The 21706-nt window shown below is 40.4% G+C and overlaps 2 gene segments (V, D, J or C); both read left to right on the top strand.

Annotated features, from left to right (window-relative positions):
- Positions 1-21706, top strand: part of LOC122469620 — a 224822-nt gene that overhangs the window by 26355 nt on the left and 176761 nt on the right.
- The window catches only part of LOC122469618, a 139340-nt gene continuing 124923 nt past the window's right edge, over positions 7290-21706 (top strand). Inside the window, 3 exon segments of the C gene segment in view lie at positions 7290-7421; positions 7521-7819; positions 7935-7940. Coding sequence covers positions 7376-7421; positions 7521-7819; positions 7935-7940 — 351 coding nt within the window.

Raw genomic sequence — 21706 nt, 5'->3', positions numbered from 1 at the left:
GCTGCTGCTACACTCTCTCACGAACTTTTTCTGGGGCGGGCTGGCACCTGGCCACAGTCTTCGGGCACCGACAACAACAGGGTCCAGCAAGCGTTCCTAGGTGCAGCCGATATTCGGCTCATTCGGACATTGCTTGGTGAGACCCTCCCACAGAGGGCAGAAGGGGTCAAAGCCGCGGTCCTTTGGACGTAAGGGACCGGGGAAAACAGCCGTGTCTGTGACAAAACTTGGGAGAGAGGTGCGGCCTGGGACCTGGTCACGGAGAGTGAAGGAGCGGGGAGTGGACAAGGGCTGAAGACAGAGGATGGGTGCGCAATTGCTGATCCAGGAGAACAGACTGGGTACCTGGGTGGCGCCATTTTCACCTCTCCCGCGCATTTGCATTGGCACCTACAAGCAAGGCAACAATCCACCCCAGGAGCCTAAAAGCGCCATCTAGTGGAGAGCAGAGCCATTACACTGAGCCCCTCCCAACTGGGCCAACAGGGCTCTTCAGGAACACAAGTCTCACTGCCGCTTACTTTATGGACTATAAAGAGCTACATAGACTGACATCTAGGGGATAAGAACGTAATTTCAGTCCTATTTCAATCTGTTAGCCAGTTCATCCACTCAATTTTCTTTCTTTTTTTTCTTTTTCTCTTTTACACTTCTTTTTCTTGAATGCAGAAACAAAAAAATTATTTTTATTATCAATTATTATTAAAAATATTTTTCTTAATTTTTATTACTATATTTTTTACATTTCTGTAATTTTTTTTCAAATTCTATTTTACTTCCATCATTTTATTTTACTCTACCTCAGTGTATTCCCGTTTTCAAATTTCCAGTTTCCTTTTTACTTTTTCTTTTTCTTTTTTTTCTCTTCTTCGTTTCTGTAGTTTTTCTGGAATGCAGAATGAGAAAAACTTCATTTTACTTTCAATTTCTATTAAAAATATTTTTCCTTAATTTTTTTACTATATTGATTGCTTTTATGTAAATTTTTTCAAATTCTATTTTACTTCCATCATTTTATTTTAGTCTACTATGGTGTATTCACTTTTTGAATTTTCAAATGATTTCCTTTTTTTCCTTTTTGTATCTTTTTTCTCTTTTTTGTTTCCTCTCTTTTTTCTAGAATACAGAAAAAGAAAAAAATCACATTTATTTTTAATTTTTATTAAAAATATTTTTCTTTATTTTTTCCACTATATTCTTTACTTTCCTGTATATTTTTTCAAACTCTATTTTACTCCCATCATCTCATTTTAGTCTACTTCAGTGTATTCATTTTTTCAAATTCTCAAATTATTTCCTTTTTTTCTCCCCCTCCCATTTTTTTCTCTAATCTGTCAAACCACTTTCAACACCCAGAACAAAACACACCTAGGATCTAGCATATTCCATTCAATTTGTGTGTGTGTGTTTAATTTTTAATTTTAATATTTCTGTAATTTTATCTTTTAATTTCAATTTTGCGACCTCATTAATTCCTTTTCTCCCTTCAAAATGATAAAATGAAGGAATTCACCCCAAAAGAAAGACCACGAAGAAATGACAGCCAGGGATTTAACCAACACAGATACAAGCAAGATTTCTGAACCCGAATTTAGAATCACAATAATATGAATACTAGCTGCAGTCAAAAATAGATTAGAATCCCTTTCTGCAGAGATAAAAGAAGTAAAAAATAGCCAGAATGAAATTTAAAATGCTATAACTGAGCTGCAATCACAGATGGATGCAGCGGTGGCATGGATGGATGAGGCAGAACAGAGAATCAGCGTTATAGAGGACAACCTTATAGAGAATAATGAAGCAGAAAAAAAGAGGGAGATTAAGGCAAAAGAGCAAGATTTAAGAATTACAGAAATCAGTGACTCATTAAAAAGGAAAAACATGAGAATCATAGGGGTCCCAGAAGTGGAAGAGAGAAATAGGGGTGGAAGGGTTATGTGAGCAAATCATAGCGTAAATCTTTCCTAACCTGGGCAAAGACACAGACATCAAAATCCAGGAAGGACTCCCATTAGATTCAACCAAAACCGACCATCAACAAGGCACATCATAGTCAAATTGACAAAGTACTCGGGCAAGGAGAGAATCATAAAACCAACAGGGAAACAAAGTCCATGACTTACAAGGGAAGACAGATCAGGTTTAGCAGACCTATCCACAGAAAGTTGGCAGGCCACAAAGGAGTGGCGGGATGTATTCAGTGTGCTAAATCAGAAAAATATGCATCCAAGAATTCTGTATCCAGCAAGGATGTCATTCAAAATAGAAGGCGAGATAAAAAGATTCCCATACAAACAAAAATTAAATGAGTTTGTGACCACTAAACCAGCCCTGCAAGAAATTTTAAGCGGGAATCTCTGAGGGGAGAAAGATGAAAATATATCTGTATAAATAAATAAATACCAAAATCAACAAAGATTAGAAAGACCAAAGAACACCACCATAAACTCCAACTCTACAAGCATCATAATAGCAATAAACTCATATCTTTCAGTACTCACTCTAAATGTCAATGGACTCAATGCCCCAATCAAAAGACATAGGGTAACAGAATGGAGAAGAAAACAAGATCCATCTATATGCTTTTTACAAGAGACCCACTTTAGACCTAAAGACGCCTAAGATTGAAAATAAGGGGATGGAGAACCATCTATCATGCTAATGTTCAACAAAAGAAAGCCGGAGTAGCCATATTGATATCAGACAATCTAGACTTTATTTTTTTTTTAATTTTTTTTTCAACGTTTATTTATTTTTGGGACAGAGAGAGACAGAGCATGAACGGGGGAGGGGCAGAGAGAGGGAGACACAGAATCGGAAACAGGCTCCAGGCTCTGAGCCATCAGCCCAGAGCCTGACGCGGGGCTCGAACTCACCGACCGTGAGATCGTGACCTGGCTGAAGTCGGACGCTTAACCGACTGCGCCACCCAGGCGCCCCAAGACAATCTAGACTTTAAAATGAAGACTGCATCAAGAGATTCAGAATGGCATTACATCATTCATAATCAAAGGGTCTATCTACCAAGAAGACCGCACAATTGTAAACATTTATGCACCAATTGCGAGAGCACCCAAATATAGAAATCAATTAATCACAAACATAAAGAAACTCATTGATAAGAATACCATAATGGTAGGAGACTTCAACACCCCATTCACAACAATGAACAGATCACCTGATCAAAAAATCAACAAGAAAACAATGGCTTTGAATGACACACTGGACCAGAAGGACTTAACAAATATATTCACAACATTTCATCCTAAAGCAACAGAATATGCACTCTTCTCCAGTGCGCATGGAACTTTCTCCAGAATAGACCATATACTGGGACACAAATCAGCCCTAAGTAACTACAAAAAGATCGAGATCATACCATGCATATTTTCAGACCACAATGCCATGAACTCAAAATCAACCACAAGAAAAAATTTGGAAAGGTAACAAATAATTAGAGACTGAAGAACCTACTAAAGAATGAATGGGCTAACCAAGCAGTTAAAGAAGAAATTAAAAAGTATATGGAAGTCAATGAAAATGATAACACCACAATGCAAACCTCTAGGATGCAGCAAAGGCGGTCATAAGAGGAAAGTATATAGCAATCCAGGCCTTCCTAAAGAAGGAAGAAAGATCTCAGATACACAACCTAACCTTATGACTAAAGAGCTGGAAAAGGAACAGCAAATAAAACCCAAAACCAGCAGAAGGCAGGAAATACTAAAGATTAGAGCAGAAATTAGTGCTATCGAAACCAAAACACAGTAGAACAGATCAATGAAACTAAAAGCTGGTTTTTGAAAGAATTAACAAAATTGATAAACCACTATCCAGTTTGATCAAAAAGAAAAAGGAAAGGACCCAAATAAATAAAATCAAGAATGACAGAGGAGAGATCACAACCAACACAACAGAAATAAAAACAGTAATAAGAGAATGTTATGAGCAATTATATGCCAATAAAATGGGCAATCTGGAAGAAATGGACAAATTCCTAGAAACATATACACTACCAAAACTGAAACAGGAAGAAATAGAAAATTTGAACCGACCTTTAACCAGTAAGGAAATTTAATTAGTAATCAAAAATCTGCCAAAAGACAACAGTCCAGGACCAGATGGCTTTCCAGGGGAATTCTACCAAACATTTAAGGAAGAGTTAACACCTATTCTCTTGAAACTGTTCCAAAAAATAGAAATGGAAGGAAAACTTCCAAACCCTTTCTATGAAGCCAGCATTACCTCGATTCCAAAAACAGACACAGACAACACTTAAAAAGAGAACTATACACCAATTTCCCTGATGAACATGGATGCAAAAATCCTCAACAAGATATTATCCAACCAGAAACAATAATACATTAAAAAATTCTTCACCACGACCAAGTGGGATTTATACCTGGGATGCAGGGCTGGCTCAATATCTGTAAAACAATTAACGTGATTCATCACATCGATAAAAGAAAGGACAGGAACCATATGATCCTCTCCATAGATGCAGAGAAAGCATTTGACAAAATACAACATCCTTTCTTGATAAAAACCCTCAAGAAAGTAGGGATAGAAGGACCATACCTCGAGATCATAAAAGCCATCTATGAAAGACCCAATGCTAATATCATCCTCAATGGGGAAAAACTGAGAGCTTTCTCCCTAAGGTCAGGAACAAGACAGGGATGTCCACTCTCGCCACTTTTATTCAACATAGTATTGGAAGTCTTAGCCTCTGCACTCAGACAACACAAAGAAATAAAAGGCATCCAAATCGGCCAGGAGGCGGTCAAACTTTCACTCTTCACAGATGACATGATACTCTCTATGGAAAACCCAAAAGACCCCACCAAAAAACTGCTAGAATTGATTCATGAATTCAGCCAAGTGGCAGGATATAAAATCAACGCAGAGAAATTGGTTGCATTCCTATACACCAACAATGAAGCAACAGAAAGAGAAATCAAGGAATCTATCCCATTTACAGTAGCACCAAAAACCATTAAATACCCAGGAATAAATCTAACCAAAGAGGTGAAAAATCTTTACACTGAAAACTATAGAAAGCTTATGAAAGAAATTGAAGAAGACAAAATATGGAAAAACATTCCATGCTCCTGAATAGGAAGAACAAATATTGTTAAAATGCTGATAGTACCGAAAGCAATCTACATATTCAATGCAATCCCGATCAAAGTGACACCAGCATTCTTCACAGAGCTAGAAAAAATAATCCTAAAATTTGTATGGAACCAGAAAAGCCGCCGAATAGCCAAAGAAATCTTGAAAAAGAAAACCAATGCAGGAGGCATCACAATCCCAGACTTCAAGCTATACTTCAAAGTGGTAATCATCGAGACACTATGGTAGTGGCACAAGAACAGACACTCAGGGGCATCTGAGTGGATCAGTCTGTTAAGCATCCGACTTTGACTCAGGTCACGATCTGGCAGTTCGTGAGTTAGAGTCCCACATCAGGCTGTGTGCTGACAGCTCAGAGCCTGAAGCCTGCTTGGAATTCTGTGTCTTCCTCTCTCTCTGACACTCCCTCGCTCATGCTCTGTCTCTGTCTCTGAAAAGTAATAAATAAATGCCAAAAAAATTTAAAAAAAACAAGAACAGACACTCAGATCAATGGAACAGAATAGAAAATCCAGAAATGGACCCACAAATGTATGGCCAACTAATCTTTGACAAAGCAGGAAAGACTATCCAATGGAATAAAGACAGTGTCTTCAGCAAGTGGTGCTGGGAAAACTGGACAGCGACATGCAGAAGAATGAACCAGGACCACTTTCTTACACCATACACAAAACTAAACTCAAAATGGATGAAAGACCTCAATGTAAGTCAGGAAGCCATCAAAATCCTCGAGCAGAAAGCAGGCAAAAACATCTTTGGTCTTGGCCGCACCAACTTCCTACTCAACACGTCCCCAGAGGCAAGGAAAACAAAAGCAAAAATGAACTACTGGGACCTCATCAAAATAAAAATCTTCTGCATAGTGAAGGCAACAATCAGCAAAGCTAAAATTCAACTGACAGAATGGGAGAAGATATTTGCAAATGACATCTCACATAAAGAGTTAGTATCCAAAATCTATAAAGAATTTATCAAACTCAACACCCAAAACCCAATCCAGTGATGAAATGGGCAAAAGACATGAATAGACACTTCTCCAAAGAAGACATCCAGATGGCCAACCGACACATGAAAAAATGCTCCACATCACTCATCATCACGGAAATGCCAATCAAAACCCTAATGAGATACCACCTGACACCTGTCAGAATGGCTAACATTAACAACTCAGGCAACAACAGATGTTGGCGAGGATGCAGAGAGAGGATCTCTTTTGCATTTTGGGGGGCAATGCAAGCTGGTGCAGCCACTCTGGAAAACTGTATGGAGATTCCTCAAAAAACTGAACATAGAACTCCCCTATGACCCAGCAATTGCACTATTAGGCATTTATCCACGGGACACAGGTGTTCTGTTTCAAAGGGACACATGCACCCCCATGTTTATAGCAGCACTATCAACAATAGCCAAAGTATGGAAAGAGCCAAATGTCCATCGATGGATGAATGGATAAAGAAGAAGTGGTAAATATATACAATGGAGTATTACTCGGCAATCAAAAAGAGTGAAATCTTGCCATTTGCAACTATGTGGATGGAACTACAGGGTATTATGCTAAGTGAAATGAGTCAGTCAGAGAAAGACAAAAATCATATGAGTTCACTCATATGAGGACTTTAAGAGACAAAACAGATGAACATAAGGGAAGGGAAACAAAAATAATATGAAAACATGGAGGGGACAGAGCATAAGAGACTCATAAATATGGAGAACAAACAGAGGGCTACTGGAGGAGTTGTGGGAGGGGGGATGGGCTAAACTGGTAAGGGGCACTAAGGAATCTACTCCTGAAATCATTGTTGCACTATATGCTAACGAATTTGGATGTTAATTTTTAAAACTAAAAATAAATACTAATTAAAAATTAAAAAATTAAAATATTGTAAGAGAAAATAATGCGCGATCATGCTGTTGAGGTAAATATTTCTTAAAGATTATGCCGAAGCCTCCATTAATAAAGGTAAAAATCCAAAACTGAAAAAAAAAAGAATTCTTCATATTGTCACACCGCCATCCACACAAACTAATATTGAAGTGCGTCCCTACCCTGTCATTCACTTTTACACAATCAAATCTAAGTCTGGAGCTTGATATATATGTCAGAGGACATGCAAATGAAGCCCTCTCTGTGCTGATAAAACCAGCCCAGCCCCGGCCCTGCAGCTGGGAGACGAGCCCCAGCCCCAGAAGTCCCAGGTGTTCCCATTCTGTGATCAGCACAGAACACACACACCTCACCATGGAGTTTGTGCTGGGCTGGGTTTTCCTGGTTGCTCTTTTAAAAGGTAATTCATGGTGAACGAGGGACACTGAGTCTGTGAATGGATATGAGTGAAACAGTGGATGTGTGACAGTTTCCTGACCAACATGTCTTGTGTCTGCAGGTGTCCAGTGTGACGAGCAGCTGGTGGAGTCTGGGGGAGACCTGGTGAAGCCTGGGGGGTCCCTGAGACTCACCTGTGTGGCCTCTGGATTCACCTTCAGTAGCTATGCAATGAGCTGGGTCCGCCAGGCTCCAGGAAAGGGGCTGCAGTGGGTCGTGTATACTAGTAATAGTGGAGGTAGCACATACTACGCAGACTCCGTGAAGGGCCGATTCACCATCTCCAGAGACAACGCCAAGAACACGCTGTATCTGCAGATGAACAGCCTGAAGACCGAGGACACGGCCACATATTACTGTGTGAGAGACACAGTGAGGGGACGTCACTGCGAACCCAGACACAAACCTCCCTGCTGGAGGGGATCAGCACCACCAGGGGGCGCACACTATGCACAATTCTCCTTTGTGTTCCCAGGCGCAGGTGCAGATGGAGGTTACAGGCAGGTTTCCTGTCAGGGTCTGGGGCTTCCTCTCCACACAGCAGTTTCCCCAGGGAGCCTCCCTGGTTATATGCTTCTGTGTTTACCTATTAACTCTCTGGATTAGCAACTGGGTTGTCATAGGGAAACTAGACTAATGTGCACAAAGACACAGTTGTTTGCACTTGCTTACTCCAGTCCCTCAACATGAGTGAATTACAGATTTCCTGAGGCACAACAGCTGCACCTTTACAGGATTCCCAGATGCGCTCCCTGTGCAGCCAGGACCACAGGATCCCACAGCTCCTCCTTATCCTAACCTAGCCCTTGTCCCAGTCAAACAATGTGACACTTTCTTCATAGCCCTTTGCTACTCAGGACTTTAAATGAGCTACAGCTTTATTCAATTACTCTAAATGAGAGACAAACAATCTCCATGTATTAGTCAAGATTCCCCTGAGGAACACAACCCAAAGGTCATTGGTTTCCATAACTAAATATGTTGAGAAGTCCATGATATACTGTCACAAGCTGAAGACCCAGGAAAACCAGTGATGTAATTCTTGTCTGATTCTGAACTAGTGTCTAGTCTCAGAACGTGGAGAGCTGATGATGTAACTCTCAGAAAAAGGGCCAGAGGAGACCAATATTCCAGTTTAAACAAGCACATGGGAAGTAAAAATGAGGGAATTCGTCCCCCATCTGCATCAGATTCTAGTCACAACCTTAATGGAATGGGTGGTGCCCAGGCAGAAAGAAACCATGGATGGAAATGCCAATCTCTTCTGGAACACATCACAGACATCCACAGAAACCGTGGTGAATCTGGGCACCCAGGATGCAGTCAAGATAACCCATGAAGTTAATCATGACAAGTCAATCTCCTATAAACGTGGAGCTCAAAGACTGAAGATTTAAAAGTCGATCCCATCATTGGGGTGGAGCCTGGTGGGCACAGCAGTGCTCCTGTGGAGGAGGGCAGAGGCCCATAAGGGGAACTGTGGTCTGAGTATCCCCTGGGTCACATGGGGAGAGACAATTCCCTTTGTGGAGTGCATTTGGGAGACGGGGCATTGCCTCTCATAGGACAGGAGAGCTGACAGGCACCATTAAAATTCCCTGATCATTAGCACAGGAGCCTCTTCTGAGAGCAGCTAGCTGGACGCTGCCTTCTGGTTGTTCTTCACCATGTACTCCAAGCCCCTAGTGTTCATGCAACTGCCCATCTGGGGTAAACCAGCTCCAGGCACAGCACATCAAGACCCTCTCCCAGAGGATCAGTGGGGTCCCTGTATATTGAGTTCATACAATTTGGAGTTTTCAAACCCAGCTAGAGCTCCTGAGATAAAACATAAGAGCCCTGTGCCACCAGATGGGCCAATGGCTTGGACGCAGACAGGGTGAAAGCAATTCTGACAGAAGCCTGGGACCCACAAGTGTTCTCTCTGTGTGAGGGCTTCTTGAACAGGGGAGGCTGGGAACTCCAACTCCAGGGACTAGAGAGGGAGCTGATGCCAGTATTTCCTCCCACCAATCAGGATGGACAGATTTCACTCAGCAGCACAGCATCCCCAGTGGAAGCTGAGCCACTAACACCAAGCTCCACCTACTCCAGCCCCCATCAAGTGCTTGCTTACTAGGAAAGAGTGCCTGGCAACCAGACCACCACTGCACCCCTTCCTCCAAAGACCACCGTAAACCCCCACATGCACCAAGTCAGCTGATCATACAGTGAGGCATATCCTCAACTCTAGGGGAGATAGGAATTAGCCTCTTTTAACAAGCAGACCAAACTCACCTAGTGAAAACTCACAACACTGGGCACAAGGTCCAACACTCCCCACTGGAGGCAAGGAGAAAATCTGCAGAGGACTGTCCTGAGGGACAGAGCAGCCAAAACACGACAGCACAGTGCCACGGAACATAAAACAAATGCTTCATGAAGTGTCAGGCCCTGGACAGTATGTGAACACTCCTCAATAAAGATACTACTCTAGAAGCAGAAAAGATAACAGGATTTTCTAAAACATTTAAGAAGGCAGAGACATAGACAACAACATGATGGAGGAATTCATCCTAAAAGAAAAAATGATAAAAGGTCATTGTGAGGGATGTAATTAAAACACATAAACTAATGTGCCTCAAACAGAATTTCTAAAACTCTCATATTGAAACAGGATTTTCAAAAAGTATCATAAGGATACGATCTGTGCTTGAGGAAAATATATGAGACATGAGGGATTCCCTTATTGCAAACAGAAAAGACCTAAAAACTAGTCAGGATGAAATTTTAAATGTTGTAACCGAGATGTGAAACTGATTGGATATAATGACCTCAAGGCTGAAAGAAGCAGATGAATGAGGATGGGACATAGAAGATAAAATTATGGGGGAAATGAAGCTGGAAAGAAGAGGAAAATTAAAATATTGCATCACAAACATACACTTAGGGAAATCAGCAACTCCATAAACTGTAATAACATTCTTTTGAAAGGAGTCCCAAAAGAATAAGAGGGAGAAAAAGTGGGATACATTTTAGCTGAGTGAATTATAGTGAAAATTTCCACAAGCTGGGGAAGGAAATAGACATCCACATCTAGGAGGCAGAGAGAACACCCATTAAAATAAAATAAATAAAAAAGGCAGGCCAACACTGAGACATATCATAGGAAAATGGCAAAATATCCAGATAAAGAAAAACCATAAAAGCATCAACACAAAAGAAGTTGCTAACTAACAAGGGAAGATTAAAAAAAAAAACTATGGCAGATGTCTCTACAGAAACCTTCATGCAAGGAGGGAGTGGCATCATATCCTCAACATGCGCATTTGAAAATTATGCAGCTAAGAATACTTTCTCCAGTAAGGCAGTCATTCAGATACAAGGAGTGATAGAATTTCCCAGACAAATAAAACCAAAGGAGTTCAGGCCTCTAAATCAGCCCTGCGAGAAATTAAAGGGGACCCTTTGAGTGGGAAAGGAAGACTAAAAGTAACAAAGACTAGAAATAAACAGAGAAAATCTCCAGAAACAATGACTTTGGAGGTAATACTATGGCACTAAGTTTATATCTATCAATAATTACTGTGAATGTAAATGGGCAAAATGCTCCAATCAAAAGACATAGGATACCAGAATGGATAAAAACAAATACAAGATCCTTCTATACACTGCACACGATTGACTCATTTTCAACCTAAAACACCTGTAGATTGAAAGTGAGGGGAGGGTGAACAATTTATCATGCTAATGGACGTCAAAAGAAAGTTGTAGTACCACACTCATATCACACTAACTAGTTTTCAAACCAAAGTTTGTTACAAGAGATCAGGAAGGCAGTATATCATCATAAAGGGGTCTATCCAACAAGAAGATCTGAAGCTTTAAATATTTATACCCCAAAAATGTAAGCACTGAAATATATAACTCAATTACTAAGAAAGATAAAGAAACTCATTGATAATAGACAATAGTAGTAATAGAGAACGTTAACACTCCACTTACAACAATGGAAAGACAATCTAAGCTGAAAATCAATAAGGAAACAATGGCTTTGAAAGACACATGGACTGAATGGACTTAACAGATATATTCACAACATTCCATCCTAAAGCACCAGAAGACACATTCTTTTTGAGTGTGCATGGAACATTCTCCAGAACAGATCACATACTATGTCACAAATCAGCCCTCTACAAGTACAAAAAGACTGAGATCATTCCATGCGTATTTTCAAACCACAACACTATGAAACTTGAAGTCGACCCCAAGAAAACTTTGGGCAACACCACCAATACATTAGGTTAAAGAACATTGTAGTAAAAGCGGAATGAGATTTTCAGGAAATTACAGAAGCAATAAAAAATACATGGAAGCAAATGAAAATGAAAACATGCCAGTTCCAAACCATCTGGATGCAGCAAAGTTGATGGAAGAGTGAAATATATAGCAGTACAGGCCAAACTCAAGAAAGAAGAAAGGTCTCAAACACACAACCACTTTACAACTAAAGGAGCTAGAAAAAGAACAACAAATGAACCCTAAAGCCAGCAGGAACAGGTAAACAAAAAAGATTAGAGCAGAAATAAATGATATAGAAACAAAAAAAAACAGTAGAACAGATGAATGAAACTATAAGTTGGTTTTTGTAAGAATAAATAAAAATGATAAACCCATGGGCAGACTTGGCAAAAACAAAGGGAAAGGACGAAAGTAAATATAATCAGAATTTGAGAGGAGACATCGCGACTGACACCACAGAAATACAACTATGAGAAATAGTTTGGAGATTTATATGCCAACAAATTGGGCAATCTGGAAGAAATGGATAAATTCCCAGAATAATGTAAACTACCTAAACTGAAAAAGGAAGAAATAGAAAACAGGAACAGACTGATAATGAGCAAAGAAATTGAATCATTAATCAAAAATCTACTGACACACAAAAATCCAGGGCCAGATAGGTTCACAGGTGAATTCTACCAGATATTTAAGAAGAGTGTCAAATATTCGATTTAAGTAGAATAGAATATTCCTGTCTTCACAAACTGTTCCAAATAATAGAAATGGAAAGAAAACTTCCAAATTCATTCTATAAGATCAGTATGATCACGGTTCCAAACCAGATTAAACCCCACTAAAAATGAGACTTACAGGCCACTAGCCCTAATGAGCAAGAATGCAACAATTGTCAAGAAAATACTTGCAGGGGCGCCTGGGTGGCTCAGTCGGTTAAGCGTCCGACTTCAGCCAGGTCACGATCTCGCAGTCCGTGGGTTCGAGCCCCGCGTTGGGCTCTGGGCTGATGGCTCAGAGCCTGGAGCCTGTTTCAGATTCTGTGTCTCCCTCTCTCTCTGCCCCTCCCCCATTCATGCTCTGTCTCTCTCTGTCTCAAAAATAAATAAAAAACGTTGAAAAAAAAAAAAAAAAAAGGAAATTGAATCCAACAATACATTAAAAGGATCCTTTAACGTGACCAGGTGGGATTTATTCCTTGGCTGTAAGGGTGGTTCAATAGTCACAAATAAATCAATGTAATACATACCATCAATCAGAGAAAGGATATGAATGATATGACCCTCTCAATAGATGCAAAAAAAAATTGACATAGTACAGCATTCTCTCTTGATAAAACCCTCAACAAGGGGTAGAGGAAACACACCTCAACATCATAAAGTCCGTACATGAAAACCCCACAGCTAATATCCTCAGTGGGGAAAAGAAACCTTTTCCTCTACTGTCAGGAACACAAGAGGGATGTCCACTCCCATCATTCTACTTAACACAGCAGTGGAAACAGTGGAAACATCCTCAAAAACAGACAACAACAAAAAATAAACGCATTCCAGTTGGAAAAGAAGAAGTCAAACATTCCCTCTTCACAGATAACATGACACTCTATATAAAAAACTCAAGACTCCACCAAAATATTGCAAGAACTGATTCACAAATTCAGCAAAGTCACAAGATACAGTATCAACATACTGAAATCTGCTGCATTTCTACACAGCAATAATGAAGAAACAGAAAGAAAAATAAAAAAACTATCCATCCCGTTTACAATTGCACCAAATATAATAGGATACCTAAAGAGTTAAAATATCTATACTCCAAAGACTCTAAAAACGGTGAAAGAAACTGAGGATGACACAAAGAAATGGAAACACCTTCAATGTTCATGGATTTAAGGAGCAAGGAGTGTTGAAATGTCTATGCTACACAAAGAAACGGGAGACTTCATGATTATGGATTTCATGCTATATTACAAAGCTGTACTTATCAAGACAGTAAGCTACAAGCACAAAAGAGACACATAGATCAAGAGAACAGAAGAGTAAACCCAGATATGGACTCACAAATGTATGGCCACCTCATCTTGGATGAAGTAGGAAAGACTATGTAATGGGAAAAAAGACAGCCTTGTCAACAAAGGGTGTTGGGAAAACTGGACCAGAACATGCAGAAGAATGAAACTGAACCACTTTCTTACTCCATACACAAAAATAAATCCAAATGGGTGAAAGACCTAAATGTGAGACAGGAGACCATCAAATCCTAGAGGAGAACACAGGCAGCAACCTCCTGGACATCGGACATAGCAACTTCTTACTAGACGTGTCTTGAGAGGCAAGGGAAACAACAGCAAACTTGAACTACTGGGACCTCATCAAAATAAAAACCTTCTGCACAGCTAAAGAAACAATCAAGTAATCTAAAAGGCATTCTACAGAAATTAAAAAGGTATTTGCAAACCACATATCTGATAAAGGCTTACTATCCAAAATCTACAAAAACTTCTCAAACTCAACACCCAAAATACAAAGAATCCAGTGAAGAAATGGGCAGAAGACATGAGGAGATACTTTTCCAAACAAAGCATTCAGATGGCTAACTGACACACGAACATATGCTCAACATCACTCATCATCAGGGAATTACAAATCAGAGCTACAGTGAGAGATGACCACACACCTGTCAGAATGGCTAAAATTAACAACATTGTTTGTTGAAACAACAGATATTGATGAGGATGAGGAGAGAAGGGAACCCTTTTATACTCTTGGTGGGAATGCAAAGGGCCCGGACCATTGCAGAAAACAGTTTAAAAACTAAAAATCAAACAACCTTACACACCAGCAATTGCTCTACTAGGAATTCATCCAAAGCATACAAAACTTCTGATTTGAGGAAGTACATGCACCCCAATGTTTACAGCAGCATTAACTATGACAGACAAACTGAGGAAAGAGACCAAAAGTCCACCATGTGATTAATCTGCTATATGTCTAGAATGGTATATTACTCAGTCATAAAAAAGAATGAAATCTTGCCATTCACAAAGATGTTGATGCAGCTAGAGGGTATCATGCTAAGCAAAGTAAGTCAGTCAAAGATGACAAACACCATATGATTTCCTCATATGGGGAATTTAAGAAATGCAACAGATGATCTAGGGGAAGGGGTAAAAGAGCAAGAAATCATAAAAAAAAGTCTAAGGTTAGAGACCAAACTGAGGGTTGCTGGAGGGCAGGTGTGTGGGGAATGGGATAATGGGTGTTGGGGATTAAGGAGGCCACGTGTTGTGATGAGTACTGGGTGTTAGTGTAAGTGATGAATCAATAAATTCTACTACTGAAATTAATATTACACAATATGTTAACTAACAAAAATTTAAACACAAACTTAAAAAATTTAAAAGTGGAAAAAAGGAAGGGAGAATTGTTGTCACAAATTGTCATGAACATGGAATCTAAGGTAGTGAGTCTAACGTCTTGCATTTACTCATTATATCCCTAACTGATGGTGGACATAAATTAACATACTCATGAATTTTCACAGTAGTGCCAGGTGGGCTGGAATTCAAACCACAGCTGCCCTTCCCAACTCCACTGTGCCACACATCATGGGCAGCTTGTCCAGACACCTGAACAAGAACCCAGGTTGGACCTCAGCAGGGACCCACATCTGCAAAACTGGAAAGTGTGAACAGCTGACGCTTCCTGAGAAGCTCTGGGTTTCCTTCCCCGAATTGCTGTCTCAGCTTCCTTGTCTTCCTTTCCTGGGTCTTGAAGAGAACCATGTTTCCTGTTAGTGGTTCATGAAAGTGAGGGGCTAGATGTTCTATAAACATTCAACATGACAGATAACATACAAGGGGACAAAAAAAAAAAAACCCATATGATGCAGCCTGTCTCGCGGCTCCTATCACCCAATGTGGTAGAGTACAAATAAACCTAAGTATTCATTTGGTCAAAAACCGCACAGCACGTTGGAAAAGTATTAAGAGATGAGAAGCCTGGAAGAATTCCACAAATGCAGATATGAGCTCCCCTTGGAAGGAAGAAGAAAAATTACAGTCCCAAACACGCAAGAGTAAAATAATTTTAGGAAATGATACAAGAGCTTCAATGCGTTCTATTCATGAACTGTCTAAAATTGGCAATGCAAAAAATGGATTTTGAGGGTTTCACATAGAATTGCGAAGGAAAAATTGTGTCAAGAACTCGGTTGTGTGCACAGAGCTCAACGGCTCCTGAGACATATAGAAAGCCTGCTACCTGAAAAGGTAAACGTGGTTTTTTGACCCCAGGAGCATATCTATCAAATCTGATGAGCAGTCTGGCCAAAGAGACACAGAATGGCAACTCTTGTGAAATGTGAACTTCAATTTCAGCATGAGAGCCTAATTTCCATATATTATGAAAAACCATGCCATGAAAATGATTTGCTAGAGTCTATAAATTTAAAAACAAACGACAAAACTCTAAGTCACCAGAGACCAAATAGAGAAGTCAACATTGAGAGAAACCAGAAAAAAACAAGACTTTTAGTTACATTGTAAGTCAAGATATCAGTGGGGTGCCTGGGTGGTTCAGTCGGTTAAGTGTCTCACTTCAGCTCAGGTCTCGATGTCACGATTTGAGGGTTTGAGCCCCGTTGTCAGGCCCTATGCTGACAGCTCAGAACCTGGAGCCTGCTTCAGATTCTGTGTCTCCCTCTCTCTCTGCTTTTCCCCGCTCATGTTCTGTCTCTCTCTCCCTATCAAGAATAAACATTTTAGGGGCGCCTGGGTGGCTCAGTCGGTTAAGCGTCCGACTTCAGCTCAGGTCACGATCTCACATTCCGTGAGTTCGAGCCCCGCGTCGGGCTCTGGGCTGATGGCTCAGAGCCTGGAGCCTGCTTCCAGTTCTGTGTCTCCCTCTCTCTCTGCCCCTCCCCCGTTCATGCTCTGTCTCTCTCTGTCTCAAAAATAAATAAACGTTAAAAAAAAAAAAAGAATAAACATTTTAGGGGCGCCTGGGTGGCTCAGTCGGTTAAGCAGCCAACTTCGGCTCAGGTCATGATCTCGTGGTCTGTGAGTTCAAGGCCCGCGTCGGGCTCTGTGCTGACAGCTCAGAGCCTTGAGCCTGTTTCAGATTCTGTGTCTCCCTCTCTCTGACCCTCCCCCGTTCATGCTCTGTCTCTGTCTCAAAAATAAATAAACGTTAAAAAAAAGAATAAACATCTTAAAAAAATATTAGTCACAAGCAATCAATCATCAAGAAAATGAAAACTATAGCTAAGAACACAACCCCCATAAAAAGAAATAGTATAAATAGACTTTGTGAAAATCAAATATGCTTATCTGCCCACATGAATACCAATAGTAAGATAAGTTACAGAGTAAGAGACATATTCACAAATTGCATAACCACCAAGGGACCTGCATCTTGAATATGCTAAGAGCCCTCAACAGTCAATAGGAAGAAAGGAAACAAACCTCCATAAAACAAGCACAGCCTTGTGTAGTAGACATCCTATCCTTGAGGTTATAGACACATTAGGTACGGACTGGAGAAGACTCTTCACACCATCGACTGTCAGGGAAATTCAAAACAAGAACGCAAAAGATGCCCTATACACACATCCCAATGGCTCCGGAATGAAAACAACACTGACAACAACATCCAGGTGAGCATCCAGCATACGTGGGGCCTCAAACAATGCAGGAAGGATTGACAAATAAACACCAGCTCTGGAAAACCGTTGGCTGTTGCTTATGAAATTATACATGGATGACATAAACGGTAACCTGGAAATACCACTCCTGAGTATTTGCCCCTGAAAAATGAAATCCCATGCTCAGAAAATAAATGGTGTGTAAATATTTATAGCATCTTTCTTAGTGTTAGAAGCTCAGAATAAGGCAAAAGTCTTTCTAAATATAAAGGAATAAACCAACTACGAAACTTCCATCAATGGGATGCTTTGCCACAGAAATGTGACACTACTGATGCACACCTCAAACCAGGTGAAACTCAAAGACATGACGTGGAGGGAAGGGCTGTAGTCCCAAAATTACAGAGGACATTCACACAGCCAGACCATGGTGACAGTGGTTTGGTTGGGCATTCCTTATCTCTTTCTTTCCCAAACCACATGATGAGATACTCTGCTTCATTTGAGAGCACTCCTATGTTCAACCACCCTCTGATGTATGGAGTCTCCACAGACTGAACCCTACAACCTCGGACTCCTCTGAATGGAGAGTTGTTGAGGCCATAATCTCATATGTGTTCTGACAGGAGCTGTTCCCTCCACTGTCCCTGGCTCTGGCTCTCTCCTGCAGGTGAGCTGGAGTAGGTTAGGAATCCTCCACTGAAACTATTGGTCTCCTGCACCTGACTCTCCCACAACATGAGGCCCAGACCTTCTTCCTCACACTTAGCTGGAAATGAAGTCAGTTCTATAGGAACAGATTTGCTCCTTGATTTAGAGGATTGCTCCATCTCCCCCTTACCCTGGGCAATACTCTGGGCAAAGGTCTGCAGCTGCAGGGGGTGTCGGGGACAAACAGGATTCCAAACAGTTTGGAAACTGAGGGCTCTGTTTAGGGGTGGCTGGCAGCTTCACTGCCTTGTGGCTTGCTTGTCCTGGTGGCATGAGACTCCTGCCATACAAGTCAGGTCTGGGGTGATCAGGTTCCCAGCATCCCTAGTGGACTGTGCCCAGGGCAGAGCTTCCTTCCTGGGAGTGGGGCTGCCAACAATGAGTGAGTCGCACATCTCAGTGGCACCTGCTGGGGCTTGGCCTCAACAGCAAACAGCTTAGGGTCACTGACATCCTGTCCCTCTGGGAAAGAGTCCTCTGAACAGGAGCTGGTCACCGGGAATCCTGTGTATTGGCTACAACAGTCTGGAGGGGAGGTTGCAGCCAGGCTCAGTGGCACATGCCTATAGTCCCAGTTACTTGCACTGGAGTTTCTACTTGCTGATCTGGGGTGGGAAAGGAAAAGAACATACCTTAGTTCAAATATTCTAGGTATTCTTTCTGGTAGTATATTTTCTGCAATAAATGCTTCTTCATGGGCTGTATGCCAACATGGCCATTTGCAGGCACTATAAATACATTATTTGAGTTTTTCTTCAAATTCCAGTTAGTTAACATGCAATGTAATACTAGTTTCAGGTGTAAAATATAGTGATTCAACATTGCAATCCAGCACCCACTGTTCATTATGAGTGCTCCCCTTAATCCCCATAAACTCCCTCCCATCCCTCCCCCCCACCCCAGGTAACCATCAGTTTTTCCCTATAGTTAAGTATCTGTTTCGTGGTGCTTACGTGGTTCCATGGGTTAGGCCCATGACTCTTGATCTGGGCTCTTGTCTTGATCTCATCGTTCCTGAGATCGAGCCCCACTTTGGTTTCTGCACTGACAGCACGACGTTTCCTTGGGATTCTCTTCCCATCTGCCTCTGCCCCACCTCCCATTCTCTCTCTAAATAAATAAGTGAACATTGAAAAAATCGCCTATTTCTTGGTTTGCCTCTTCTCTCTTATTTGTCCCTTTGCCCATTTGTTGTTTCTTAAATTCTACATATGGATGAAATCATATATTTGTCTTTCTCTGACTTATTTCAGTAAATATAATACTCTCTAGGCCCATCCATGTCCTTACAACTGTCTGATGTCATTCCTTTTACGGCTGAGAAATATTCCAGTGTGTGTGGACGGGGTTGTGTAGATATACCACATATTCTATACCCATTCATCAATCAATGCATACTTGGGCTGGGTTGTTTCCATACCTGGGCTGTTTGTGACATAGCTGCTATAAACATAGAGGTACAATTCCCTTCAATTAGTATTTATGTATTGTTTGGGTGAATACCTAGTAGTGCATTTGTTCTATCGTAACGTAGTTATATTTTTAGCTTTCTAAGGAACCTCCAGGCTGTTTTCCATAGTGGCTGTGCCAGTGTGCATTCCCACCAGCACCTCGAAAAGGATCCTCTTTCTCTGCATCCTCACCAACACCTGTTGTTTCTTGTGCTGTTGAGTTCAGCCTTTCTGACCAGTGTGAGTTGATATTTCATTGTAGTTTGGATTTATATTTCCCTGATGAGGAGTGATGTTGACCATCTTTTCATGTGTTTATTGACAATCTGTAGGTCGCATTTGGAAAAATGCTTATTCATGTCTCCTGGCCATTTTTTAATAGGATTATTCAGTTCTGGAGTTGAATTTTATACCATATATAGAAAACCTGAAAGACTCCACTAAAAAAAAAAACCCCGCTAGAACTGGTACAATAAATCTGTAAATTTGCAGCATACAAAATCAACATATAGAAATTTGTTACATTTCTATACACCAATAATGAAGCAGGAGAAAGAGAAATCAAGGAATCAATCCCATTTAAAATTACACCAAAACCATAATATACTAGAAATAAACCTAAGTAAAGAGGTAAAAGATCTGTACTCTGAAAGGTCTGGGACATTTATGGAAGAAATTGAAGAAAACACAAAGAAATGGAAAAATATTCCATGCACATGGATTAAAAGAAAAATCATTGGTAAATGACAATACTATCCAAAGCAATCTAGACATTCAATGCAAATAATTCAATTTCCTGTCAAATAATACCAGCATTTTTCACAGAGCTAGAACAAATAACTCTAAAATTATCATGGAACCACAAAAGACCCCAAATAACCAAAGATCTTGAAAAAGAAAAAAACCTGGAGGCATCACAATTATGGATATCAAGCTATATTACAATGCTGTAGTCGTCAAGACAGGATGATACTGGCAAAAAAAGACACATAGATTAATGGAAAAGATTAGAAAACCCTGAAATGGACACATCACTATATGATCAACTCATCTTTGACAGAGCAGGAAAGACTATCAAATGGAAAAAGTCCCTTCAACCACTGGTGTTGGGAAAACTGGACAGCATCATGAACTTGTAATGAACCTGGACCACTTTCTTACAGTACACACAAAAATAAATACAAAATGAATGAAAGACCTAAATGTGAGACAGGAAACCATCAAAATCCTAGAGGAGAACACAGGCACCAACCTCTTTGACCTTGGCCAGAACAAGTTCTTACTAGACGTGTCCCCAGAGGCAAGGGAAACAATAGCAAAAATAAACTATTGGGATCTCATCAAGATAAAAAGCTTCTGCACAGCAAAGAACAAATCAACAAAACTAAAAGGCAACTGACAAAATGGGGGGAGATATTTGCAAATGACATCTCAGATAAAGGGTTAGTATCCAAAATCTATGAAGAACTTACCAAACTCAACACTCAAAAAACAAATAATCCAGTGAAGAAATGGGCAGAAGACATGAATACATATTTTTCCAAAGAAGACATCCAGATGGCAAAAAGACACGAATAAAGATGCTCAACAACACTCTTCATCAGTGAAATATAAATCAAAACCACAATGAGATACCAACTCACACCTGTCACAATGACGAAAATTAACAATTCAGAAAACACAAAATGTCACCAAGAATGCAGAGAAAGCGAAACCCTTTCACACTGTTGATGGTAATGCAAACTGGTGCAGCCACTCTGGAAAACAGTGTGGAGATTCCTCAAAAAATTAAAAACGGAACTATCCTGTGATCAAGCAATTGCATTTATCTAAGGATACCAAAGGTATCCAAAGGATACCAAAATGCTGATTCGAAGGGGCACATGCATCCCAATCTTTATGGCGGCCTTATCAACAAAAAACAAATTGTGGAACAGCCCAAATATTCATCAACACATGAATGCATAAAGAAGAGGTGGTAATATATATAATGCAATATTACTTAGCCATCAAAAAGAATGACATCTTGCCAATTACAATAATGTGGATGGAACTACAGTGTATTATGCTAAGTGGAACAAGTCAGTCAGAAAAAGTCAAAATCCTATGATTTCACACATTAGTGGAATAGAAGAAACACAACATACGGAAAGGAAAAATAAAATAA

Source organism: Prionailurus bengalensis, chromosome B3 (genome assembly GCF_016509475.1).
Source record: "Prionailurus bengalensis isolate Pbe53 chromosome B3, Fcat_Pben_1.1_paternal_pri, whole genome shotgun sequence".
Taxonomy (NCBI): Eukaryota; Metazoa; Chordata; class Mammalia; order Carnivora; family Felidae; genus Prionailurus; species Prionailurus bengalensis.
Note: the sequence above shows the minus strand (reverse complement) of the source record. Positions and strands in the feature narration are given on the sequence as shown.